The sequence below is a fragment of the Ochlerotatus camptorhynchus genome, unplaced genomic scaffold (genome assembly GCF_037179485.1).
Source record: "Ochlerotatus camptorhynchus isolate MF236.1 unplaced genomic scaffold, CSIRO-AGI_Acam_v1.1 ptg000305l, whole genome shotgun sequence".
In the NCBI taxonomy this organism is placed as follows: Eukaryota; Metazoa; Arthropoda; class Insecta; order Diptera; family Culicidae; genus Ochlerotatus; species Ochlerotatus camptorhynchus.
The window spans coordinates 46,361-72,926 of NW_027040793.1; the positions used below are offsets into that span (position 1 = coordinate 46,361).

At 38.7% G+C, this 26,566-nt stretch overlaps 3 protein-coding genes across 5 annotated transcripts; 1 reads left to right on the forward strand and 2 right to left on the reverse strand.

Moving 5' to 3' along the window:
• Positions 1-4,141: 4,141 nt before the first annotated feature.
• On the reverse strand, positions 4,142-6,979 carry LOC135707218 (zinc finger protein 585B-like). 2 transcript variants are annotated; one of them, XM_065228975.1, is made up of 5 exons: positions 6,788-6,979; positions 6,491-6,723; positions 6,282-6,428; positions 5,021-5,115; positions 4,142-4,778 (listed from the first exon to the last, which is right to left on the reverse strand). In XM_065228975.1, exons 1-5 carry the CDS (start codon positions 6,911-6,913, stop codon positions 4,234-4,236), a joined length of 1,146 nt encoding a protein of 381 aa, XP_065085047.1. In that variant the 5' UTR covers positions 6,914-6,979; the 3' UTR covers positions 4,142-4,233. The 2 variants fall into 2 exon arrangements, with proteins under 2 accessions (XP_065085047.1, XP_065085048.1); XM_065228976.1 differs by lacking the exon at positions 6,282-6,428.
• A 289-nt stretch (positions 6,980-7,268) lies between these two features.
• Positions 7,269-10,285, forward strand: LOC135707221 (coiled-coil domain-containing protein 40-like). Its single transcript, XM_065228979.1, has 6 exons — positions 7,269-8,145; positions 8,207-8,349; positions 8,402-8,793; positions 8,858-9,170; positions 9,231-10,006; positions 10,064-10,285. Exons 1-6 carry the CDS (start codon positions 7,340-7,342, stop codon positions 10,283-10,285), a joined length of 2,652 nt encoding a protein of 883 aa, XP_065085051.1. The 5' UTR covers positions 7,269-7,339.
• Positions 10,286-10,362: 77 nt separating this feature from the next.
• Positions 10,363-26,566, reverse strand: LOC135707219 (mitochondrial basic amino acids transporter-like). 2 transcript variants are annotated; one of them, XM_065228978.1, is made up of 3 exons: positions 26,330-26,566; positions 12,186-12,505; positions 10,363-11,543 (listed from the first exon to the last, which is right to left on the reverse strand). In XM_065228978.1, the coding sequence occupies exons 2-3, from the start codon at positions 12,217-12,219 to the stop codon at positions 10,435-10,437; spliced, it is 1,143 nt and encodes a 380-aa protein (XP_065085050.1). In that variant the 5' UTR covers positions 12,220-12,505; positions 26,330-26,566; the 3' UTR covers positions 10,363-10,434. The 2 variants fall into 2 exon arrangements, with proteins under 2 accessions (XP_065085050.1, XP_065085049.1); XM_065228977.1 differs by having other exon boundaries at positions 26,168-26,566.

The window sequence follows — 26,566 nt, forward strand, 5'->3', positions numbered from 1 at the left end:
ATGAATTTTTGAACCCTCCTTGCATGGAAATGGTCATTCTTAAAACAAACAAAAAAACGATCTAATATTTTGCAATAAGCAACAAAACCACAAATTTCAGCTTTGGAATGGCTGAATTAAGGGGGCCCAGGAATAATCAAACATTTAATTTTGAAAAATTCTGTGAAAGAGAATGATTCTCAAATAAATTCTTGAGTACATTCCAATAAAATCCATCTTCTGCCATCTGTATAAATAAAATATATTGTTTGATTCACATTTTAATATCTCAAATATATCTGAATATACCTCTGCGATATTTCGAGGAATTAAAGTCTATTTGATTTAAATTTTGAATAATTGATGACATTTTGCGTTCACTTGCGCATTTTTTAGAAAATTCTTTCAGGAAATCAAATAGTGGGGGTGAGCCAGTAGTGGAGGTACTAAGCCAATTTATCAATTAAAAAATAAATATCAGATGTACACACAATTGTTATACGTCAATCTATAGCTTTCAACCTCTATTTTGATGGAAAATTATTCCATTGTAATAAAATTGCATAAAATTTTAGAAAGATCGTCCTCCATTAAAAGGAACACTGTTCCAGTAGTTGTGGTAGTTGCTAACTTTGGTTCCTATAATAGTTGAATGCGTTGGTTTCTTATGGGTTCCACTATTATAGGAACATTACCGCAACTATAGGTGAAAAAGAGTGAAATTCTAAAGGAAATTTAATCATTTTCCGTGATGGGCATATTTTATGTTTGATATATGCAAATATGCTTTGTTTTAGGAGAGCTCCCGATGAAAAATAATCTTATCCGGGTCCTCCTCACTATTCCGGCACAACCTCCATACCGCAACACAACTATTACTGGAACACCTACCCTGTTTTTTTTTTTTCAAATTCCAAGTGATTTATATGTTTCAGTACTCTAAAAATAATAGCATTGATCTGGAAAAGATTGGATTGATCAGTACCGATCAAGAAAAAATTAAAAAAAGTATTCTTTTGAATGATTGCTCAGAATATAATACTAAAAATTTGAATTTATGGCAAATTTTATAAAAATTCGAATATCTCACTTGTTTGAAGATGTACAGCTTCATCATCTTCTTCCACAACTTGTATTCTACGTTTTACAACTATTGTTTTTAAAAACAGCAAACCTCTATCTTGTGAAATATCAAAGTTTGTATCGCTGCGCCATCTTTACGGCGAAAAATTGAACTTTTTTTTATCCACCAAATTGTAGTATGTACTAATAAATCCAAGAAACTTTATTTTTTTTTTTTTTTTTATCTTTATTAAGGAGACTTTCAGCCGTTGGCTGGCTCGTCTCCGCAACTTTAAACTTTACTGAAGACGTCAACTCAATAGGATGCAATCCCAGTGTGTTATTATTGGTTTCCTACTAGATTAAATTCATGGCCCACTGTGCATTGTAGTCGAAATATGCATATCTGTCAAGGATCAGCAATTAAGATAGTGGAATTTAATAAAAATTTGGCTAATTCTTCAGGATTCTAGGATATACTTATACCCTAATATGTCTCGTTTTTTTGGTACCGCTCCCTTTATACATTAGGCTATTATTCACAATTTTGGTCATAAAATGCCAACCAACCATTTGGCATTATTGTTGTGCAAGGACCATTTGTTGAAATGACTCAAGGATCATTTGTTTAGAACATTTAAAAACGCCATGTCGATGTTTTGCACCTCATTTCGGTAATTTTTCTAATACTTAGGCGTTGTCTTTAGCACGCGGAGCACCTTCTAGCTGCAAGCTCGCTGATCTCATACACGCCTGCGGGCTGTACAGCTTCATTAAGATTTTTTTTTTTTTTTTGTCTTTATTTTAGAGATTTTTAGCCTGAGGCTAGTTCATCTCTTAGCTTCATTAAGAGAGCGGTACTTAAAAAAAGTCACGTGTTAGAGCAAGCCTATATTACAGACTTTAGCCTAGGAGACTATGAGCAAGTCAAATTTGGGTTAACATTTTCTGTCTTAGAAAGTCGTATTGTACAGTGTACTTATTCTCGTCAAACCCGATGATACATTTTAAGTATTAGAATGTACCAAGATCCAGGGCATCATCTGAATGAAATTTCCTATTCTCATTGGCGTAGCTAATGGGGGTGCCTAGGGGACCAGGTCCCATCTAGAATGTTTGTCTTCTTCTTCTTCTTCTTCTTCTTCTTCTTCTTTATTTATTAAGAAACTTTCAGCATTGGCTGGTTCATCTCTGGAAACCCCAGAAGGGGGTATCTCCCACTCTTGAACGATCTAACTCCCCTACAGATTTTTTTGAAGATTAATATAATTAAAATTGTTGGTATTAGTGAATTCCCCAATCATATCTGGAGGCGGCCTGGATCATTTTGGAGGGAGCTAGGGACCCTAGGCACCCCCATTAGCTACGCCAATGCCTATTCCAGGGATCCATCAAAATAATTGAGCAGTTCCTCGCCAAATGACAAATCGATCAGACTTGACTTCCTCCAATTTGCATGAAACATGTTCACATTTGAACCAAAATTCGGCCATTTTGAATCTTGCAAAACAAAAACAAAAAAAAAGTCGAGAACTTTACTTCCAATCGAAAAGACATTTGAGACATAGTTCTAGAAAAAAATAATTCTTTTCCTGAAAAAATATAAACGCTTTTGAAATTCAAGTACTTTTGTGAAAAATTCAAGTAATTTAGTGAAAAGATCCTAAAAAGTGTTTAAAACATAAATATTAAAAAAACACCCTCTTTAATCTTTCTTTTTATTAAAAAGTTCATGTGAAATGCTCACTAACATTATGTGTTGAAGTTGAAAAATTACAAATTGACAAAAATCATAGAACAACAACTACCAGTCAAATTTATAAACTTTTTGTTAAAACATTTTTTTTGATAAATTAAAAAAAAACGATTTGAAGGTCTAAATAATGATTTTCTGTGCAAAAATTTTTCAAAAATTTATGCGAAAAAAGAGATCATAGATTTTACTAAAAGTTGTTGTTCTATGATTTTTGTCAATTTTAAAGTATCCAACTTTAACATTTCAGAGATGTTAGCAATTTATGAGCTTTTCAATTAACATATTAAACAAAAAATATCTGGTCCATTTCTTTTTATTTAAGTTTTAAACTCTTTTTCACCTTAAATAACTAGAATTTTTTAAATATTTTTTTCCTACAACTTCGTCTCAGACGTCATTTCGATTGGATTTGACGTTGTCGAATTACGATTTGTTGAATTTTTTTTTGAATATGCCATTTTGAAATTTTTTGTGAGATTCAAAATGGCTGAATGTGAGCACAAATGTGAATGATTGACAAACAATAATTTAAAGTTTCATGCAAATCGGAGAAGGTCGAGACGGTGCCGCCGAGATTTTCTGAGGCATAGGAAGTAAAGCCGTTGGTCCCCGGTCCATGAGTTGACGGGTCGATAAGAGAGGTCCAGGTGTGGGAGATGCCTTCCTGGCGTCGGTAGCATTGGTACTCAGTACGGAAAACAAGATTGGCGGAAAGAAAGAAGATCGAGTCAGAAATTCAATTTCTTTTTGCTATCTGACCTGTAAATGCTCAACAGAAAAATTGAAATCTGTAAGGCTAAAGATTCTTGAAACACTTAGATTAGTACAAGTGAAATTCCATCTTTCGATACTTTCAACAACCTTAAAAAACCGGTCCACAAGCTTCCGACAACGCACATATATAGTCAAGTCGAACTAGTCATTAGGTATCATTGAAAAAAGTAGTCCATTAAGTTCTTTCTAAATCGCAAAGAATAGTTTAAACCTCTGAAAACCGTTGTTTCGTTATGGTTTAATAGTTTAAAATTGTAAGTTACACAAGTCTCCGAATCGGCAAACGGTAGGCTCACTCTCACACACACACACTCACTCACTCATTCGCAATTCCAGACACATACACACACATAGAACACTTCCACCCGAGCAACTTGCGTTACAAAAGTGCTTTGATTCCAGTCGGATTCACAGAATTATAGTGAACCTTATCTCAGCATAGGATTTTCGTAGTTATCGTTCCATAAGTTGATACGTAGCTGGTAAGGAATGCGGATTGTTGTGCGCGAGCGTTGGATTGTTTCGGTAGGAGGAAATTAGATTTTCGGAAATAAAATAGATGCAAAACTGTTATGAAATTACGAATCATTTTAGTGCTTTTAATTTAATCCGAAAAATAAACAAAACTTTGAATGTGATGTGCGAAGTGATGTTGATGAAGCTTAGTAAGGATGCAACCGTTGAGCTGGATGCATCTGAGTGTGGTAGGTGCTTTGGGTGTGGGTATGGGGTAGCATTCCAAGCCCGACTCCCAACGAGGCCGGGCCAAGACTGTGATGCGGTGCAATTGCAATCGGTTGTTGGATTTGCGGTTGCGGTTGAGGAGGTGGGGGTGGCATCAGCGATGCCAATGGCATCGGATTGTGAACACGCATGTGGATGTTTAAGCTGTCAACCGTAGCGAAAACTTTGTGACATTCCATGCATTTGTAGTTTTCCGTGGTTCGGTCGTTCAGGTGGACTTTCTTCTTGTGCGCTACCATGTCTCGGTTTCGGCTGAAACTTTTGGCGCAGATATCACAGTGATAGTTTTTGATGCCCGAATGGGAGACCATGTGCCGGGACAGGTCACCGGATGTGATGAAGGCCTTATTGCACGAGTGACAAATGTGGTCCCGTTGGTTGGAATGGATCTTCTTGTGAGCCTGAAAATTTCCCAGCGCCGAAAATTGCTTGCTGCAGATTTCGCATTGGTAGGGACGTTCCCCTGTAAGCAGAACGATAAATTATACATTATTGAGTATTTGACAATCTAAACTTATTATAATCATCACGTTGTTTCTAAATAAGAAATCGAAGATTTCCAATTATCACAATCAGCATCTTACGTCAGAATTAATTTACGAATCGCTAGATACGTAATTTTCACTTGAGTTTATAAAACTATCCTTATTGAACTGTATAGGTTGAAATAACATGATAATTTATTTCAGTGTCTGCTAATCTTACCTGTATGCGTTCGTAAATGGATCGATAAATTGTGCTTTTGTGCGAATCTCCTCGAACAGAAACTACACGCGAAAGGTTTTTCGCCACTATGAGTTCTGAAATTTTAACCTTTTAGTTATCTGTTAGGTATATGGTTGGGAACAGTGCTGGAATCTGTCATTGTCATTGGGCCAAACCATGCCATATTAACAAACATAAATTTGACTATGTCACTGAATGAATTAATCACATAGCCGAGCAGTTTTGGGTCGATCTTCCATCAGAAATTTAAAGAAAATTGGCTTACAAATTGCAGATTTTTCAGGGATAGCATGAATAAAAACTCGCTTTTCTCGATTCTCGACAGAACAAAAGAGTTCGAGTGGCAGGGTGGGTGTACCAGTTATGGCTATACGTTCCTATTATGCTGTGTTCGAATTATGGTCTATGGGATTCCCAAAAACCATATTTGACACACCTTAATAGGAACGTATAACCATAACTGGTACATCTACTCTAGGTAAGGTAGTTTTAAACTGTTCGAATGATATGGTTAATGGACAAAGGCAAATAGAACTAAAAAGGAAGAATAGCGTACGAAACATCTTCTGCTTCATCATATAGAGATTGCTGACGTTTATCGTACGCACACTATGTCACGTATACGTATACGCAAAATGTTTTCATCGGGGAACAAAAAACTTCATAGCGGAAAATTTTCCTGATAAAAACAAATCACTGACACAATCACACTTTAGAAATCTCTATATGGACAGTCTAAGTATGGAAAAATACGATTTTTGACAGTTTAATACCCGCCATTTACTCATCAGATGAAAGGCACCACTAGCACTATTATTCCTCTACAGCTTAGGTCAATGACGTAGATTCACCAATCAATACAAGTGGTTTTCTTATACATTTATTCAAATTATTGTTATCCATGCAGTTAAGATCCTGACGTTTAGAGGATCCCAAGGAAGAATTTCGATTTGAAATGTTGCTAGTATCAACATTCCAACAAACAATTTGTGCTGATTAATGGCAGATGGGCTATTTTTTAGCTGAAGAAGCATATTTTTTTTCCTGAATAAGCTCTTATTACGCTTCCAATGTTTGTTGGGATGAACGTCACTGAGTACACTTCCACTGGACAAATTGACAACTCGGTATTCCTAGATGATCATTTTCAACATCTGATAGTGACAAAAGTCAATGAATGAGATTTGTCAGCACTGTTTGGGAAAATAAATAAACAAATTGGTGATAACTATTGACTGACCTTAAATGCATCTGCAACTGGGCAGCACATTTGAATGTTTTATGGCACTGGTAGCATGTCTGTGGAATTTTTGGCGTTGGTTTGGGACCCCGTTTCTTGCGATCTTCCGGAGGTTTGGGTTTGTATCTGCTTCTGCCACTTGATTTCCTTGATATAGAAACAAAATCGTTTTTCAGAAATTCTTTAAATATTCAAAATAGTTGTCTCACTTTTTGACCGTTTTTCGTTCCACTTCGTCGGACTTTTTCACGGAAAGCATCCACGAATCATCCGTCATGGTTTCCTTGTCTATCGAATTGGAATAAACGCCAGTCATCAGTCCGATGTACTGTCTCAGCCTCATATCGGAGTTTTCGCATTGTTGTTTGAGATGAAATGCAACTCCCAAACGGTACATGCAATTGTTGCAAATTGTCGTTGGTAATCCATCATTTTTCGATACCTAAATTTGTGAATATGCGTTTAAGAAATACCATACCAAGCAAATATTGCAAATCAAATTTCACCTTAATGTTGGCACACATCACCAACATATCGGCAGGAGCCATCGCCACCAGATCTGTGTTGAAAATCGACGTAAAAACGCCTTCCTCCAGACAAACGCGACATAGTCTACTGATATTGTAATCCATTGCACCGATTGCATTACTTACAATCAAAACACAATCATTGCTACGATAATTTTCCTTTTGCAAAAAATAAACTCAATTATTGATGGGTCTGCTTGGTGTTGTTTATGTTTTGCCACTCACAGCTGAACAGAATCGACGAAACCATGACAGCTGACGGGAGCGCGTGGTTTGATGAGTGGCGTGAGTGGCAGCCATTTTTGCCATTTCAAAATTGCTCACTTTCACTGGCACGCAAGCACACGTGCGTTCAACTACGACCACATGTTGCATGCAAGGTTGAAACCAAAATAGCAACTTACCACGTTTGATCGATAACCTAACCGGAAGGAATCACTCTAGCAACCGGGTAGTCTGTTTATCACTGACGCCAGTTTGTGTCATTGCCACTGTGAAAGCGGAAATCGGTTTAAAACCTGTTGTGAAATCATGAATCCTGAGGAACATCCAACTTCCAACTTCAGCGTACAGGCTGATGAGTTCAATGCCTCGATCGTCGATCAATCGGGGGTTCTGGAGAAGGATCATCCGTTGCTGGATAGATTCCAATCGGCACTCAAGGCTCATTTGCTCCGAGTGAAGGACCAACTGGAGGAGGAAATTGCTGAGTTGGATCACCGTCTGGAGCGAAATGAGAAAGAGTCTGAAGAGGTAGGATCCCGGCTGTACGATCTGCAGGAGGAGATCGATAACCAAAAGGAACTACTGGATATCTACAACAAGGAAATCATGGAAGTGTCGGGAAGAAGACAAGTTGCCGAACAAGCGGCAGCGGAGTACAAGAAAGAGCATGATGATGAAAATCGCAAGTTTAAGGAGTTTAAGAAGATCTACAACGAGCACCTGCAGGAGTTGGACAATCTGGCGGCTCTTGAGGGTGAATTCTCCAAGTGGGACAAGGAGATAAAAGATGAGATCGCACTTGCCAAGAGGGTTACCAGTAAGGATGCGAAGGATCAACTTGCTGCGGCGGAGGAGAAGCGTAAAAAGGACTTGTTGGTGTTCAATTTGGACGCGGAAGTTCGCAGGAAGGAACAGGAGTTGGAAGGCATTGAGGAGCAGATCAAAGAGCAGGAAAGTGCCACGGAACTTATAAATAGGAGTTTGGCGGATGCCAATTCCGACTTGGAAGGGTTGCAGCATGAACACAAGAGACTGTTTCAATCTTGGGGAGAGGTCATAGTGGCCATCCAGCAAAGGGACAGGGTTTTATCCAAAACAAAAGATGATTTAGAGTAAGTTTCTGTGGAATCATTTTGTGTTTGGTGTAATTTGCTTAACGATATCTGGTTTCAGGGGTGTTTACGAAGAGCATAAAGTAATCAAGAGTAAGACTGACATCACAAAAAAGTCCGCTGCAAAGGAAATGGAACAAAACGAAAAACTATCAGGATTCAAATCCAGGATCCAAGGAGATATTCACGTGCTGGAGAAACAAGGTTTTCCGGTAGGCTAGGTTAAAAAATAGGCTCATATTATTTCTTATTACAGTTAACAAAGAACAAGAGGAAGAGGATAAGCTGTCACGTGAGTTGGATCATTACGCGCTGATTTTGGAGCAAACCGAGGCGGACATGCTGAAGGCTCAACAGGAGGGTCTGTTGATCGAGAACCACTTGAAATCGTTGCGTCAAACGCTAAACAGGCAGCATCAGAAAAAGTTTGAGCTGGAGGAGCAAATTCTGGAGCTTTTGCAGGATCAGCTCACTACTGATAAGGCCGGCGAAGCTCAAGGAAAGACACTGAGAGAAGCACAGGATAAACGACGGGAGCTGGAGATAGCAATGTCCGATACGGAGAATCAGTTGTCGATTGTTCTGCTGGATCTGGAAAAGTGGCGTGGAGTTGTTGAAAGATCCAAAGGAGAAGTGCAGAAGATAAAGGTGATAATGCGTTAGAACTCTGAGCATGTTAAATTTACATTGAAAGTTTCTTGAACTATTTTAGACTGAGCACGATTCATTGGATGCTGATGCTATGAAATACGATGAGGAGATAAAGGTCATCAAAGAGATCATTTCCGCAAAATTACGCCGGTTGGATGGACTGAATCGTCAATTGGAGCAGTTGATCACACTGGCTGGAGGTCAAGAGCTGAACCCGGATGAGCTGAAGCTGCTGGACGTGCAACATGACATAATGGAGCTGGACACGAAGATAAAGGAGGCTCAGGAGACTTGGATAAAGCTCCAGAACAGCGTCGTAAGTCTTTCGGAGAAGCGTGTTCAACAGTTGAATGAGATCAACTATTCCAGGAAGAGTGAGTTCTTTTTCCTTTTTTTTTTGAATACCTGATTAACTGTTTTTTACATTTGAACAGAGCTTCTGCTGGTTGAACAGAAAGCCATCAAGATCGAAGCTCGACTGGAGGAAGTCGTCAACGAGAACCGTGAAATTGTACGCTCGCTGTCGGCTCTCAATTCCCGACTGGACGCTGTCAGCCTGGAGCTGTTCAAGACTAAGAAAGTGCACCAGAAGGAAGAGATGGAATGTGAGATATCTCACCAGCAGACAACGGACCGTTTAAAGGATGCCGAGATGTCCATCCTCAATCTGGAGCAAGATTTGAATGATCTAGGTAAAGAAATCGAAGAGTGCAAGCAGGAGGTGCTGGAGAAGCATCGGGAAGCTCTTTCTTGGGAAACTAAGTACAAAATGTCCGCTGAAGCAAAGAAGTTCAAGGAAGAGGAATCCGCTCAGAATAGCGAAATTGGAATAATGAAAGCCGAGATTCATCGGATGCAAGTACGTTACGTTCATCTCAAGCGAATGCAAGAGAAGCTGGTAACGGACTTGGAGAACACGGTGCATCACAGAGAGCACATTTACGATACGGTAAACGCAAGGGAGAAGGTCTATGGCAGCAAGTACAAGTCACGCTCCACCATGCAGCATAAGATCAATGAGTTGAAAAATAAGTTGAAGGTTGTTTTCGGGGAGATATCGGATGCGGAGAAGAACTTGATTGAAATTGATACGGCACAGAAACTTCTGCAAGCGGAAATTGAAAATAAGAAGCAACAGATGGAGGAAGAGAGGATTCAGACTAGCTTGATAAGGTCTGAGGTGGAACAAGCAACGTTGTTGAAGCAAGACGTAAGGATAGAGGTTGCCGTTTTAAAGCCAATTGATAGATGGATTCTTTCTTTTCAGAACTTGGACTACATCGTTCGCCATCAGTATCGCGCCAGACGTTACAGGGCGTTTGCCAGTGCAATTCATTTGCCGAAATTCCGCAATGAAATACTGATTCAAGCAGATCTTCAACGCCAACGGGAGATCAATGAAACGATTGTCGGAATCGTTGAAAATCTTCTCCTGGATTTTCCCGGCCAAAAATTCAACCTTACCAAAATTATGCAAACGCTGAAGTAATGTTCTTCAAATTTTTAAAAACTTCGGTATGGCGTTTAATGATTTTCCAGAGTGAGTTTGGTGTGATTCTTAAAAAATAATTTAATAAAACTTTATTTTCGATCAACAATACAACATTGAGGTTTTTTTTCTAATACGTAATGTCACTACTAATCTATAAAGGGAAATCTTTTACAGTACTCTTGGTTTGAACTTTGCAGGTATTCGTTCAGTTTTGCATAGTAATATCCGCCGTCCTCGTTTAGATATAAATCATGTGCCAGTTCATCCATTTCCGCGCAGCATACAGCTTCGCTGAATGCTCCGAGGAAGCTTAGGAAACGGAAGGTGTTTTGCTTGATGTTCAGAATGTGGTTGTCGTGCTGTTCGTGATGGCGTTTGTTAATGGTCACTTTCACTGCTCCGGCCGGTTGTTGTACCATCAGCAGAGGTTCCATCGGTTTTAGGTCCACATTTAAGCTTGGTTCGTCAAACATCTTCATGACGTACGATACCACCAGGAAGCAAACGGCATTCATGGGGAAAGCTCGCAGCAGCGTTGATGCCAGTCCGCGGGACAAAAATGCAAGACCCTCTTCTGCGTGGCTCTTTCGTAAGCAATCTACGATCCCGTTGTACAGTGGTTTTCCGGCCATACCGTCCGCTTGCAGTCTTGACTTTACTACATCTATGGGGAACGTAAACAACCAAGAAATGGTTCCAGCAAGACCACCGGCCATCAAGATGACAAAAGGCGAAGGATTAGCTACAGAACGCACCATCAGCTCGTAAGCAACAAAATAACTCGAGAAACCTGGCATATCACGAGCTGCTGTGATTCCCAGCCCCCGGAATAGGCCACGGAATCCTTGAGTCTTCCAAATATGTCTAGTACAATCCATCGGACCTTTGAACTTGAAAGCATCTTTCGGTAGATTATCTTGCAATTGAAGTCTCGTCTTGATCAGCTCCATTGGAGAACAAATAAAGCTCTGTGCCAAGCCCGCCGCACTACCTGCCAAAAAATGAGAATACAACGAATCCGGGTTGGCAGTGCTTCGTTGGATATTTCCGTAAACACCAAAAACGATTGCATTGACTGCTGCCACTCCCGCCATTGGGCTGGACATTCCACGATACAGTCCGCGGACGCTTTCTTTGGCGATGATCTTGCGGAAGCAATCGAGCGTTCCTTTGTACAGCGGATTCCGGTAGTCCTGCGTTTGTAGGTGGACTTTAACCGTATCGAAAGGGTAACCGGCCAGAACACCGGCGCAACCTAAAAATAGATGATAATCTTGTAAGTTTTCCATTGGCACGAGATCACTCTTATCATATTGGCGAATGAGTTTGTAAGGTTTGTTGACATGAAATCTCCCGTGATTGCCGGCGGTAAATATTTTGAACCCATTTATTCTCATAATCCCGATGGTTAGTGAAAAACATACCCCGGGTTGTTATCATGCATCCGATGACATGTATGCAATTTCCAATGATGGTGAACATGACCCCTCGGAAGCCGGGAGCAACAGATTAAGTCGTTGATGATAATCGCTCCTGTAATATGGTTATTTTGAGTTGGTACTCGGTCAAACATGCTGATCAAGGAAGAACTGATGATAATGGAAGGAGCTGAAACCTTGGCAGTGAGTTTGCACTCAGCTCACTAATGGCCGTATCCCATTCCCTGCGCAGTTTGTGTGCCCGTGTTATCAATCCTGTTATTAGTCCCGTGTGATAGCGTTGCTTGACCTTTGGCAATGGTAACCTGATTTATAGTGGGACCGATGGACAACAATAACAAAACAATATGTATGAGATGACAACGGAGTGGTTGAAACGTGAGAGTGGCCCCTGATATGTGCTAGGATGATTGTTACATTAGGCTGAAAAGCGACTTTCATAGCCGCCAATACCATACCTCCTAGACATCCTGCAGCGAAATCGAGTGCCATCTTTACCAGTTGGTGGTGCTAATTTGTTGCTTCGGCGCTTTAAGACTTGATAAGTGTTGCGTTCTGCGCAATGGGTTGATAGCCTCCAGCACAGGGGGGGCACTATGACGTCATTAGAAGTAGAAAGTTCAAGAAAGAACGTCGGAATGATTTGACGATCCAAGGAAGATGAAAATAAAACGAGGTCCGAAATAGATAATAGGAGATGGATGCCTGGCTGAGTGCTTGGCTTCCGGTTGATTTTGTTGTTTTTTTTTAGGATCTGCCCAGGATGGTGGTTGGCGATCTGGAAGAAATAGTAATAAGTTGTGATTAGATATGACTTTGGTACGGTTGGCATTTGGAATTAAATTCGAGAGCTTATCTATGCAATTATTAAAAATTTAGACTTAAGATTTGAATTTCCGGAAAGGTTTTTATTTTTCACTGTCATGTCTTGATTGAATTTTCTAATGCAGGACGTACTCTATACCCAAGTCGGTAAAGTCACGTTATACCGATCAGGAGGCGGTGAGTTCGATTCCCGGTCCGGTCTAGGAAATATTTCTGCATGGATTTTTTCTCGAGTTCCCTGGACCAGTGTTGGAAAAATTCGCGATATTTAACGAAGTTCACCATGGGAAAAGTTCGTGAGTCATAGTGAGTTATCGCGAACTTTTCCATCACTGCCCTGGACATATATCAAGTATCATTGTGCTTGCCACACAATATATAAAATCATGCATTGCTTACACACTAAATCTAGCTCGGTAAAATCTCCAACAGCCGATTACCTCGGCATTTTTTTTGCAGATATCTCTGCAAAATATCTGTTTGTTAGCTGAATCTCGGCAATTGTTTTACTGAATATCAGAAAATAAATTGCAGAACTACTAAGCTGTTGGAATCTAAGCAAAAAAAAATTAAGAATAGCAAGCTCTAAATCAATAACTGTTGGAAGTTGAAACACGAACACTAGGACAGTGTGTGTGTACTCTCTTCAGTTCATCAAAAGTAATGAATACACACAATCATTAAAAATCCCAGCTCTATTATTATTTTCGGATTAATTTGTCCGTAGGATGTAGCAATACTTTGGCATATGGGACACACTTTCCATCATACGCGTCAAAAACAATGAGAACAAACAGCTTCATTCATCCATAACGTTCTTTGATAACGAGTTATAAATTACGACTGCTGATAGACAAATTCTTTGGGGTTTGCTGGGGGTATGATGAATTGGTATGCTGAATGATCGTTTAATAAATTCAAATAAGAGTAAATTTACTAATACGGCAATCAGTCGTATACCATATCGCTGTTTAAGTAAGCAGTGAACGCCGACCAATCGAAAATTTGACCGAATAAACTCTGTAGCAACACATGCATAGATGATTTCCAGGTCAAATAGCAAATTAAACTTGACTCGACTCGACCTTCTCAGATTTGCATGAAACTTTGCATAATTGTTTTTTTTTTTAAATTTTTCAAGTGAAACACGGCCATTTTGAATCTTGCAAATTGTTTCAATTGATTTTTTTTAATTTAACTGAACATATTTTGTTTTTTTCCTTCAAAATTACTTTTTTTACTTTGCATTTTTTCCCTTGATATGTTTTCCGTCGATCTTGTTTTCCGAGCTGAGCACCAATGCTACCGACGCCAAAGATGTTATGCTTCAGAACATCCCGGTGGCGCCAACTGGGGTTGAACCCAGGCCTGCAGGGGTGAGAGGTAACCACGCTTACCACTATACCATCGGCGCCGCTATTTTTACTTTGCATGTTTTTCCAGATATGGATATATTAATTCCTACAACTTTGTCTCAGACGTCATTTCGATTGCGCTATGATTTTTGAAAAACATTGTCGTTACAGTTGAAAACTGGAAAATACACTATCAAAACCGATTTTACACTCGCTCGATACGTTAAACTGAGTATCGGACGTATAGCGCATTATAGCGCTTCATTGTGCGATTTCAGCGCACTACTTCCGATACTATCTATAACGTATAGTAAAGTCGATTTTCGGTACTTTTACGTAGGATTAAGTCTTTGTGTACTTTACTGGGGTGCAAATTAAAAAATTGTGTGACGAAATAGTGTCAGGTTTTAAACGCTTATAACATGGCCATTTATTGATGAATTGCATTTTTACACACCATTTAATTCAGAATTGATGAAAGATTTGCTTGGAATGAAAATTATAGTTATTTATTATGAGAAAAATCTTGTACATTGACGGTCAAAAAGTTTGGACCGCAATCAACCAATCACATGCTTGCTTGCTATGACTATCGAGAGAGACGAGCCGATTGAGAGGTCAGAAAAGAGCTAACCTGTACTTTTTGTTTCAGTTCGTCGGTCGATGTAGCGGTTGTCAACTTGTTAGATGTCATACACGGCCGATGAGACTAGCTCAAAATATAGTAGGATTTCTCTCAAAACAGTAGAAAGGAGGGTTACTCACTGAGTGAGTAAAATTTTCTTCGTTTTTCCTCAAAAATCTCATGACGAATGAGAACGACCCAAATTTGAGTTTAGTTTACTCATAATCGCAGAAAGTGCAGAAACTCATTGATGAGTAAATTTACCTCATGCTTTCCTGGCAAAACCTAAAAAATCTGCCGGAAAAAGAAGAAAATTGACTCATTCTAGGAACAATACCAAAAGACGGAATGAATCCAATCTTTACTTTTCTTCAAAATTACAAAATTCCGAAAAATTGGGTTACTCAATAAATGAGTAAATTTTTCCTTGATTTCCCAGGAAAAACTTCTTGAGTACCGTAAGACCCGTTTAGTTGAATAACTTAAATTGCAGTTAAACGGTGCTCAATATGAACTCGTTTAGTGGGTGCCTCCAATGGTGCTAGCAATGCAGTTTTAAGTTGAATTCGACTCAGGTACTGAGTAACTTTTATCGGCTGGGTACATTTTTCCTCGATTTTCGCAAGGGGGGCGACACATCTAAATCTCAATTCTAGATGCTCAAAAAATCTCACACTTGTGAATAAATCTTCGAAAAATCTTCTTTCATTTCTCGCATCTACTTGCATCGCGCATCATCTTTTTGCATGAAATCTTCATAATCGCGATAAATCTTCTTTCTATCTACTCAGCGTACGCGCAGCTAGCCACAGCAAAACACAATATTTCCTGCATCGTAGATAGAGTCGCCCCCCTCGGATTTTCGTCATAATCGAGCAGATTTTTGAGGAAAATTTTACAAAATCATGGCCGGACTATCGGGGTTTGATTCGCTAATCGGAGTTTGACTGTCAAATCTATAATAATAAAAAAAAAACAATACATGCAGACAGCCATCACTTTTAGGTATATGGTGTCTTGGGGAAAATTGCTTCATATTTTTTGCCGAACTTTTTGTGTTCGTGAATTTAGGGTTGTACATAAAATTGGTGAATTGAAAATGCAAACTTTTTATTATTTGAAATAGACCAATGAAATGTTCTGAAAAGTTGTATGGTAATCAATTCGAAGCAACTTTGCTCAATACACAAAATTTCTATCTCTTATTGTTCATGAGTTATTTTTTTTTAACAAGCAGGTTAGGGTGACCCCTAAAAAACAGTTTTCTTTGAATATCTTTTCATCCGTTCATTTCTCGTAAAAACGTTATTCAAGACGCTTTTTGAACGTTTGATGGCGCATGACGCTGAAGAAACCAGGTTGCTATCTTTTTTGATTAGATAGTTAAAGGAGATTTTCTTCGAAAAAAAAAATCTCTTTTTAGCGTAAGCGTTGTTATGATATACTTCGCAGATTGGATACTAGCGACACTCACGTCTCTTCTGAAATCCTTAGTTAGACTACATTCAGGAATAGTGCTGGAGAGTAAACATTGGTTCCAATCTAAACAAGAGTAACAGAAGCATGACTGTCGCTATTACAGGCCACGCCCATCTTTACCATAACTAGGGATAGGGAAGGAAATGTTGATGAAGTACTTACTTAACGAGAGGCCACCGACTTAGCGACACCCTCATAAGTGCTAAGGAGTTGGAGGGTTGGGTAGGGTATTCCATTAGGATTCACCTCGAGTTGACGATGCAACCAAAAGTATGTGTTGTTTATTTGTTGTTTATTTAATCTCTCGATAGCCGGCTATCGAAAGAACATATTCATTTTGTTTAGTGATTAGAATTTTAAGAATCATGACGGAGAGCTTGGGATTAAGCCCATGATTTTCTGCTCAGTAAACAAAAACGATCCCTCCAGGAGCATCTCATAATCCACAGCGCTTCGCGTCAATGTACGAATATATGGATGAACTATCTATTATTGAATAACTATTATTTACGATAATTACACGAAAAAAATAAAATATAAACTACAAACAAAACGTGACTACTAAAATTTCAAAAAGATATTCTCACAAATATATTTCACGCAACCAGGAATCTCAAAACCATTAGACGCTATAATGATACTCTGCATATGTTAGACACAAGAAGAGGCCAAAATGCAAGCGTCACAATCAATGATTCTACGAATCGCGAGCGCTCACGAATCATAAAACCACTGACTGCGACACTCTGAAAGCGAAATTGACAGGCTCTATGCGTCAAACACCCACCCTCCAGATCACAAAAAAGAAGAAAAGTAATATAAATATTGATTATTTTACGCAAAAACAAGCAAGTAATATTAAATCTCTTGTATCGTATGCTTATGCTAATTGACTGTAACATAAATAATATGCTTAAATAAAATAAAATTTACAAAGCAAAATTTACTAGCAGATCAATACTTTATTGGTGAAAAGTTTCTAATCAGCCCTCCCAGTTCCTCTGTAAACAGAACAATGCTGATACTTTCATCAGAATTGCCCAGTCTGCATAAAGCAACCAATTTCTTCGAAAAAAATTCTCTTTTTAGTTGTCAAAATCTCTAAATTGGGCAAACCAATTTTGAAACTTTTGTTTCCATTTGAAAGATCGTTTATCTACATTTTGGGTGAAAAAACTGCGAGAGCGATTTTGTTTAAAGTATTTACTATGACTAAAAAAAAAGTCATATTTTTCAGCTCAAACTAGCCATAACTTTTCAAATAAAATAGATAACCGCTTAGTTGGTCTAGCAAAAATATGCGTCATAAAAAGTGTCTAAAAGTGTCTAGAACAAAGTTTTTACGAGAAATGAACGTATAACGTATATAGATATTTAAGGAAAGCTGTTTTTCTAGGGGCCACCCTAAGCTGCTTGTTTAAAAGAATATTAACTCATCAACCAAAAGAGATAGAAATATGATGTCTTGAGCAAACTTGACTTGACTCGCACTTGAGCAAAATCCATATTATTCCCACGCAGATTGATTGCGTCAGAAATTTGGTTGCATTATAATGAACGATGAAATATACGTCAAGGCGGATTTCAAACGGCTCCCATGCCAAGAGTTTGCACGGCTACCGGGAAGGGAAAGTTCCAAGATAAGTTTATGCAGAAAAAGTTGTCAAAGTTGTTAGGCAGATGAAACACAGTTGTTACGTGATGTTTTGGCCAGCCCTCGCTTCCTGTCACTATGGGAAAATGGCTCAGGAACCTAATACCGCCAACAACGTGCAAGTCGTACCGAAGGACAAAAACCCTCCAAACTCGCAAGAGCTGCACCCAATTGAAAATTATTGGGTAATCTTTAAGCGGAACCTCAAGAAAACTCAGAAAACAGTTGGAAATGAGAAACAGTTCAAAGGAAATCTACGTTCAGCATCAAATAAGGTTGTAACACAGGCGGTACAAAATCTGATGGAAGGTGTGAAACAGTACGCATTTGGAAAATCGGAAGCCTAATCAAATAATTGTCCTGTATTTTGTTGTCATTAAGCTTCAAAAAGAAATAAAGTTTGATCATTTATACACTAACATAATTAGTATGAACATAATCATTATTGACCAATTTTTGACCGGTCCACCCTTTAGATATAATTTATCTACACGTCAATCGCAGATTTCTTGCCAATAAAAGCTCAATCCCTCAAACAAACTATATCAAATGATACAGGAATAATTCCTCTACATGTTTGTGTTGTTAGTTTTTTAAATTGAGCTTTAAATAGCGAAAAAGCGGTGACCTGTTTGTTAACAAAAGCAATCTCGATATTCTCGGGATATGGTTGCTGTTTTTGGCAAAGTTGATCAGATTTATAAGACCTTTTGTATGGTGGCCAGTTTAATTGTAAAAAAAGCTGCCTTTGTCCGAGTTATTCAGATTCACAATACCTATTGGATGGTGCACCATTTTGCTCAGAATTCTGTCACCAGGGAAACAATGATTCTTTAATCCGAAATTCTTATGAAGTCTTCCTATTATTCCTAGTTATTACGTCCCAACTGGAACTTTGCTTTTGTATTCAATTTTCATTTTCTTTGCTGTTTTGGAACTACCGTCGTTACTTGTGAACTGGAGATTTCATGAATGTAACGTATTGGCTTGTAACGTATTGATTTGTCAGTTTACGATTTACAATTTTCATGGCATACATCAGCGAAAGAAAGCCTGACAAAGACATAAATGGAAAAGTGACTCCCGATAGAATTCTCTCGAACATTGCAGCCCAAGAAATATATGGAAAAATGACCCCCGAAACTATCCTCAATTGAAAAAGGGGCACCTAAGATTTCGTTTGGTGGGTGTTTCAGCGATGCAGATCTTACAAGAGACACCACGCAAATGCATGGGGCTTTGGATCACCAATCTATTATCAGTGAACAAATGGTGGTGAATCAATTACTTTAAAAATCAATAACGGCGCCGGCCACGTCCGTAAGGCCATCGAGGAAGTATTGATAGTTTTATAGACGTTGCTGGTAAAGACCGAGAACACCTCTGCATCGCTGTATCTATCTTGGGAAGGAAATTTATGTTAGAAGAAATGGTAGCTGATCAGCGTTCACCATCGTAAGTGGTGTGACCATGACAACACTAATGATTTTATAATACGAAGGAGACTGGGATTGAACCCGATGATTTTATGCAAAGTAATCAAAACCAGTAGCCAATAGGCCACTGGGCTCCCTATAAAACAAAAACAGTTATATTGGGGACGGCCCCAGTGTAGTGATCAACATCCATGCCTCTAACGCCAAAGTCACGAGCTCAACTCTCATCCTCGGACAAGTCACGAATGACTCAAGAGTATTAAAGTGACAATTATAAACAAATATGACCTAATCCGCGATCTTTGGAGAGCGGTTAGGACGACGAGAATAAAAAGTACATTTTTCCCATAATAATTCCTATATCAACTTCAAAGGGTTAGTGCCCACTTACACCAGATCACTACTTTATTTTTCCGGATAGTCTCAGTTCTGTCGAGGCTATTCGCTCCATGAGGCCGGTAAAGCACTCCTCGTATTTGCTCATGAAAATACGAGGTCTTCTAGGTGCTCTATCTTTAAGATCTTTTGTCATCACCTTTGTATGGGTCCCATCTGATTGCTCGATTCCGGGCAATGAGAAGGCGGACTCACTTGCTAAGGTGGGCGCTATGCAAGGCGATATTTACGATCGACAAATCGCCTACGATGAATTTTTCTTCATTTATCGTCAACAGTCACTAGTCAGCTGGCAAAATTAAAGGAGTGAAGGGAGTTTGAGACGATGGCTATATTCGATCATCCTAAGGTGTCGAAAAGTCCTTGGTTCAAAGGGTTGGAGATGGGTCGAGACTTCATTCGTGTGATGTCTCGCCTCATGTCCAATCTTTATTCGTTAAACTCTCACTTGTTCCGTGTTGGGCTGGGGGACAGCAATCTCTGTGAATGTGGACAAGGCTACCAAGACGCAGATCACATCATTTGGTCTTCTGCTGAGCATCGTGGAGTCAGATCTGAGCTGTACGATTCCCTTCGGGCTCGAGGTAGACAACCTAATGTTCCAGTTCGGGATGTTTTGGCTAGACGCGATCTGGAGTTTATGAAACTTATATATGTTTTCCTGAAGAATATTAACCTTAGATTGTAAGTTTGATTAACTTTGTGTTTAGTTTCTATTTTGTGTCTTTGGTTTTTGTTTTTGTTTTTGTACAATTATACAGCTGATAACAAGATTAAAAGAAATAAGTTCATGTTTTAGAAAAAGTGAAATCTCCTCGTCCTTCTCCCCATCCATAAAATTGTAAATCTCCACTAACCTCGAGACGACCGCGAGTATTCGGTTCAATCCCTGTAACTCTAGATTTAAGATTAGGATTAAGTATGTATAACGAAAATGATAACTTGGCTCTGTAAAGTCTAATCGATTAAGCCTGTACAAATAAATCAATTAATAATAACAAAAAAAAAGTTAGTGCAGTATGAGATTGCAACAAAATGTTCTCACAATTTGGGAGAATCATCAGAACATAATTTGGAATCGATTGAGCTGGGTGGAGCTGCAATTTGAATCACCACTACTATCTATCTTAAATTTCGTGAAATGGCTAGGCAGTTTTGCATAAATGAGCTAACAAAGCGCCAAGAGTAAAGTAAAAAACTTCATACTACTATCTATCAACAGTGATTAAATTATTCCATGCAGCTGTAGGGCAAACTTGTTGTATATTGTGGATGAGCTGCTGACAAGTGAAATTGAGTGAAATTTTTTTACTTCAAAGCCTGATATTCGGCCGAATACTATGGCGGTCGAATATTCGGTACAGCACTAGAATTTAATTAATTGTATATTGCCCCCTCCTCTCTATTGCAGATGAGTATCATCGTCACATACCATTCGACAGTGTGCTGAATTTCAGACGCAATAAATATGTTCATAGTACTATCGTTATCATGGTCATGGGTCATGGCAAATAGCCATTCTCGGTTGCCTACAGATTGCTGAATGAATGTAAATTCTTTCAAGCCAGTAGCTCTGCATGGATTGGCTAGCATGGGGTAGTGGCTATCATCCATACCCCTCACACTGAAGGTCACGAGTTCAGATCTTATCCTCAGACAAGTCAAAATAAATATGCAAAAGGAAGCTCTGGTCGTAGACTAACAGTAGTATCACAGACTAAAAACTGATGGAATGTCGATTTTTTTTCTCTTTCGAATGCAAATCAAAGTAAAAGTGTAAAAATTAAACAGTAAACTCGCTCTTTCTCCTACGTGCTCAATCAGCCATACAAATCTTAAAAAGGGGCGTGGACACTGAATTGTACACGTGGTATATGAACAGCCTCATATCAATGTCAATTTAAATTTGAAAACTTAAAGCTAGAACGCAAACTAGTGAATATTTCTACAAAATGCTTAGCCTGCAGTTGCAGAGTTACTCACTCAAAAAACGAAATACGAATCACTGATAAATCTATTGTAAATTTAAACTCAGATGCAACCATGGTATGCTCAGTTATCAGTTTTTCTCGGTATTCTAGTCCTGATAAAAGTGATGTAAAATAAAAACGATTGATTCAGTTTGGATGCCATATATGCGTATTAAATGCAATATGTAACGATTTTTTTTTCCACTTCATTTGACAATAATTTTCGGATGAGACCAGGCTTCCCATTTCCAAACACCTCTCCTAATACTATCTGCGAACAAAAATATAACGAGCTAACCACGAGTTTTCGATTATACTTTTGCTAGACTAAATTTAGATTTTAGATTAAGATTAGATTTAGATTTAGATTTAGAAAGATTTATGGATTTTTTTAAAGCTGCATGAATGAAATCGTGACTTCAAATAGAACTCGTTATTGAGCCTATTGATACAAGCACTTGTTAATTTGGACGCAGGTTTTAATGTACCACCGTGCCCCTACTAGTCAGAGCCAGCATTTTTTTTATTATACCTTGACGAGTAGGTAACTGGTGAACATTTGGATCAACACGTTTCAAAGCTATGGACCATTAGACTGATGCAAAATTTGAAATTTTCGCTCCACAGTGCTTAAACGGTTCCAAATTGGGTCCTGCTTAATCTCCCAAAATTTTGAACTACTTTAGTAAGAAACTGACTTGGCACAAACCATTTTAAGTGTATATGGGAATTACTATGAGAAAACATATGTTTATGTTCATATCTATCTAACAATTTACCACATCACTATGCTTTTAAAAAAGATAGCAGTGATTGTAGCAAATTTTCTCAGCTACAACTTTGTTGAAAACAAATGTAAGGAACACAAGTTTTTAATGATTCAAGTCACTGATGTCTTATGATTATGCTCATTCAACTGTTCAGCAGGCAACATTGGTGTTTCTGGTGCGAAGAATAGAGCACAAATATCGTGGCTACTATGTCATACTGCAGAATACAGTGTTGCCCACAGAACAGCTGCTTGATCATGCCATAAGATTATTATTCTTTTAAACAATTGATAACAATTTAATTTGACATTTGGCTGAAAAACAAAATTCCACAAAGTTGTAGCTTAGAATATCGCGTATAACTATCCCGTAAGAATAGTTATAGAAATTTTCGAAAAAGCAATATGGAAAATGGGTAGAAGACAACGAACAAAAAGTTTGGTTTTCCCATAGTAATTTCCATATAAAAATCGAATAGTTTGTGCCAAGTCAGTTTCTTACCAAATGAGTTTAAAATTTGGGAGGCTAATCAGGACCTGATTTGAAACCGTTTGAGCACTGTGGATCGAAAATTTCAAATTTTGCATCAGTCTAATGGACCATGGAACTTGGAATAAGAAAATTCCTGTTGCACAGATATTAGATATCGAGCGGCACAATCTTGAGGAAGTCCATCCAGCTTCATGGCTTCGCCGATGACATCATCATCATGGCACGGAACTTTGAGACGATGGCGGAAACGTACATCAGACTGAAGGCTGAAGCTAGGCGGATTGTACTTGCCATCAACGCATCGACGACGAAATACATGAGAGGAAGAGTTTCTAGGGAAGACAATATTAGCCTCCCTCTCCGAGTTCAGATTGACGGTGACGAAATCGAGGTGGTTGACGAGTTCGTTTATTTGGGCTTACTGGTGACTGCCGAAAATGATAGCAGCTGAGAAATTTAAAGACGCATTATGGCAGGGAATCGTGCCTACTTTGGACTCACGAGGACGCTCGGGTCAAATCGCGCCCTTGGTGTTTTTGATCGGATAGTGTTGCGTACCATCTACGGTTAAGTGCAGATGGAAGACGGAACGTGGAGGAGGCGAATGAACCATGAATTACACCAGCTGCTGGGAGAACCATTCATCGTTCACATTGTAAAAATTGGGTGACTATGGTGGGCTAAGCACGTCGCGAGAATGCCGCACGACGACCCAGTGAAAATGGTTCTCGAAAGCGACCCAAAAAAAAAAGAAGAAGAGGCGCACAGCGGGCAAGGTGGATCGACCAAGTAGAAGGCGAATTGCGGATCCTTCGCAGACTACAAGGCTGGTGACTTCTTTGGACAGCAGAGGACATCTAGGCCTTAGCCTGATTGGTAAGGTAAGGTAAGATTCCAGGAGAATTTCTCGTGGTCTGCTTCCATGTTTGTAAAAGGATTAACATTAACATAACCAATAGATGCATCTTAATTAAGTGTTATAAGGAGCTCTTAGCATGAGTAGAGCATAGAAGTTTTTTTTTTAGAAACGAATCAAAGCACAGATAGCTGAAGAACAGTAATCTGCTGTCGAAATATTCTGGTTTCAATCACTAGGGGCGCATTGGTACATCAAAACCTGCGTCAAAATTTACTTGAAAACCAATTTGAACTGTCAAAATCGATATTTTTTTATGTTACAAGAAGGAAAGAAAGGAAAAGGATTAAATTTTGAGTGAAAAGCCAATCGATATTTTTTTTACAAATAGCTTTAACATAGTTCCCCCGATCGTGTTCCATTTTGCTGGTGTCTTGTAGAGTATTCTTTTCGTTACGGAATCAATGTTCATAGGCTTTTGTTACAACTATTATTTTTTAAATAAGTTGATTTGACAAGACTCACAATTGACCAAGAAAACTGTTTCCTTTCAATGACTGAAAAATTCAACCCACGAGAAATACACAGAAACTGTTGATAAACTTAACACAATTGTGTTGGGTTCAGCACGACAATGGTTTGTGCACAATCGTAGCTCCACATTCCAATTTGCTATTGAAAAAGTAAAAAATCAAACTCATCGACTACATTGACTACGAGAGAGTCGCGCATTAATTTGTTTTGTTTATCAATTTGAAATCCATCACAGCAGTCGGAAGGTGACTTTGTTTTGTCTTCGCCAGACTCAGCTTTTAACCAGACTTTAGAATAAAACAGTCCATCAACCATTTCGCTTTTAAGTATGTTGAAGTATTACGGGGGTGTGAGAGGGTCATGGGATCCAATGTCAGCGTATACTCGTTACTTAGGTATATCACTAAAGTAAAGGCCTATTGCAGGATTGAAGTACCTTATGTCAGAATTTGCTAATCAAATACGCTTCACCAAGCTGGCATAGATAAAATTAGGTACAACTTGTGTCAATCTAATGTTACAAATCATTGGCTGAGATTAGATCCCGTAAACAAAATGTTATTGGTTGGCCGAATACCTCCACTTCTGCATGACTCATTTCATCTGCCATTTGACGTAATATATAAAAGTGATCATTATTTAGGCACGTGAAACTATTTCACAATTCTTCGAAGATTTGCGCTCAACAACTGATATACTTCGAATGACGCCAACCAACTTTCCAGACGGATGTAGAAATTTCCACTATTGCCAACCGATCGATCGTTATAGCCCAACAAAAAAGCATCCCGTCATTTTTTAATAACACTATGATAACACCGACTCGCCAGCCGAGTTCATGTTGACCTACGGTGAACTGCTGGCGCGATAAGACGTGAGAAATATTTCGCATCGAAAAAGAAGTTCCTTTGTTTTGGAAACAATTGGCTATTTGTTGGCAGCCTTTGGTGTTACTAAGCCTTACGCCGCAATTGAGCTGGTTGATAGCAGAGGGCGTCTGGCCAGACAGATAAAGGATCACAACGTGTCGGATTCGCAGGAGATTTGACTGCGGTTCTGCTGAATATTGTTCTTACATTAATTTAATATTTGTTCATAGATAACTTAAATACATTGCGAGTTCTTCAGCTAGAAAGGATGGTACATCATTTGAGCCACTGCATATGGCAATGACCGAGTCAATATTTGAATGATTTTGAGCAATTACTACAGATAGCTAATAAATGAGATGTACTAGTAGTCACCTTATATGAATTAGTGACGTTATGGTTACAAAAGGCTTTCTTGAAACCAACTTACATTAAAGTACATACTTCAATTCCATGTAGCCCATGCCAAATGCACGAACATGCTCAGTTGGGATCTCCCGTTAGTCTCATCAGCATAGGTGTAGAATATCATGCCGCAGGCAGTGGATTCGTTTCTCGGTCCGATCGAGGAACTTTCCGGGACGGAATTTTATTCTGAGAGCTTCTTCACAACTGTGCTAACAGGACAGGTGTTAAGTTTCAGTCGGATTCAAATAGCCAAGAAAAAGAATAAGAATCTTTAATGATCCAAACACCTTAGTATTAAGAATTTTCATTAAAACTTCAGGAACCTCATGATAAAGCGAGTTCAAATCTCATGTTCAGGATGGTATAGGTAAATTGAATAATTAATTACCCCTTTGAAATATCAAGTTAAAAATTGTTCTTTGTAACAATCCCATCATTTAAGAATCAATTCAGAATATTTATTTTCTTCTCAATATATAACATTAAATTGACATGTTGAATTTGGAACTTAAATTTTAAGAAGCTTGTTCAACGTTCCTTGAATTTCAAACAAGTTAATTCGTAGCGTATAACATTTCGGATGAATCATGTCAGCATAGGATGAATTTGTCCAGGTAGACTACTAATTTTCTTATAAACTGCATTTGATCGTATCTCGTTGCTCACGAAAATCACTATCAAGATTTCTCCTCAACTTCGGCAAAACTATATCCATTTCACACTCACTGTCACATAACAAACAATCATCTAGGGTTACGTTGATGCATTTACCTCCAAACGATGGTTCTTCTGCTGCGTACTTCGGAAAAGATCTTTTATTGTCAAGAACTGTCTATAACTGGTTTGAGTTTGTATCTAATGGCTCTTATGCACAATAAGATCATGTCTGGTTGCTTTCAAGTTCTTCGCTTTACGTGATCGCCTCAGGCTCACCTTGGCTTATGATTTCTCTTCACAGCAGACTTCACTTGATCTCTTGGTGTAACACTTTTTTTCCAACACTGTCACACCGATCAGTGCACTACCCGGAAGCACACAACAGCGGACCTTAGTTCTCTAAATGGTACCGTTCGTTTTTCTTTATAAAAAAAAAACCGCCGAAAACCGTTGATACTTCCCGAGCGATTGCAAGTTCCGTTTGAGTCTTGGACTAATACAGCGTACTATCCG

Coding starts and splice junctions, on each gene's coding strand:
- LOC135707218 (XM_065228975.1), bottom strand. CDS start 6,913: ATGGATTACAATATCAGTAGACTATGTCGCGTTTGTCTGGAGGAAGGC. Junction 6,429..6,490: donor GAACGAAAAACGGTCAAAAA/GTGAGACAACTA, acceptor TTCTATATCAAG/GAAATCAAGTGGCAGAAGCA. Junction 4,779..5,020: donor CCATTTACGAACGCATACAG/GTAAGATTAGCA, acceptor TTCTGCTTACAG/GGGAACGTCCCTACCAATGC.
- LOC135707221 (XM_065228979.1), top strand. CDS start 7,340: ATGAATCCTGAGGAACATCCAACTTCCAACTTCAGCGTACAGGCTGAT. Junction 8,794..8,857: donor GAGAAGTGCAGAAGATAAAG/GTGATAATGCGT, acceptor GAACTATTTTAG/ACTGAGCACGATTCATTGGA. Junction 10,007..10,063: donor CAACGTTGTTGAAGCAAGAC/GTAAGGATAGAG, acceptor CTTTCTTTTCAG/AACTTGGACTACATCGTTCG.
- LOC135707219 (XM_065228978.1), bottom strand. CDS start 12,219: ATGGCACTCGATTTCGCTGCAGGATGTCTAGGAG. Junction 11,544..12,185: donor CGCTGCAGGATGTCTAGGAG/GTATGGTATTGG, acceptor ATCTATTTTTAG/GTTGCGCCGGTGTTCTGGCC.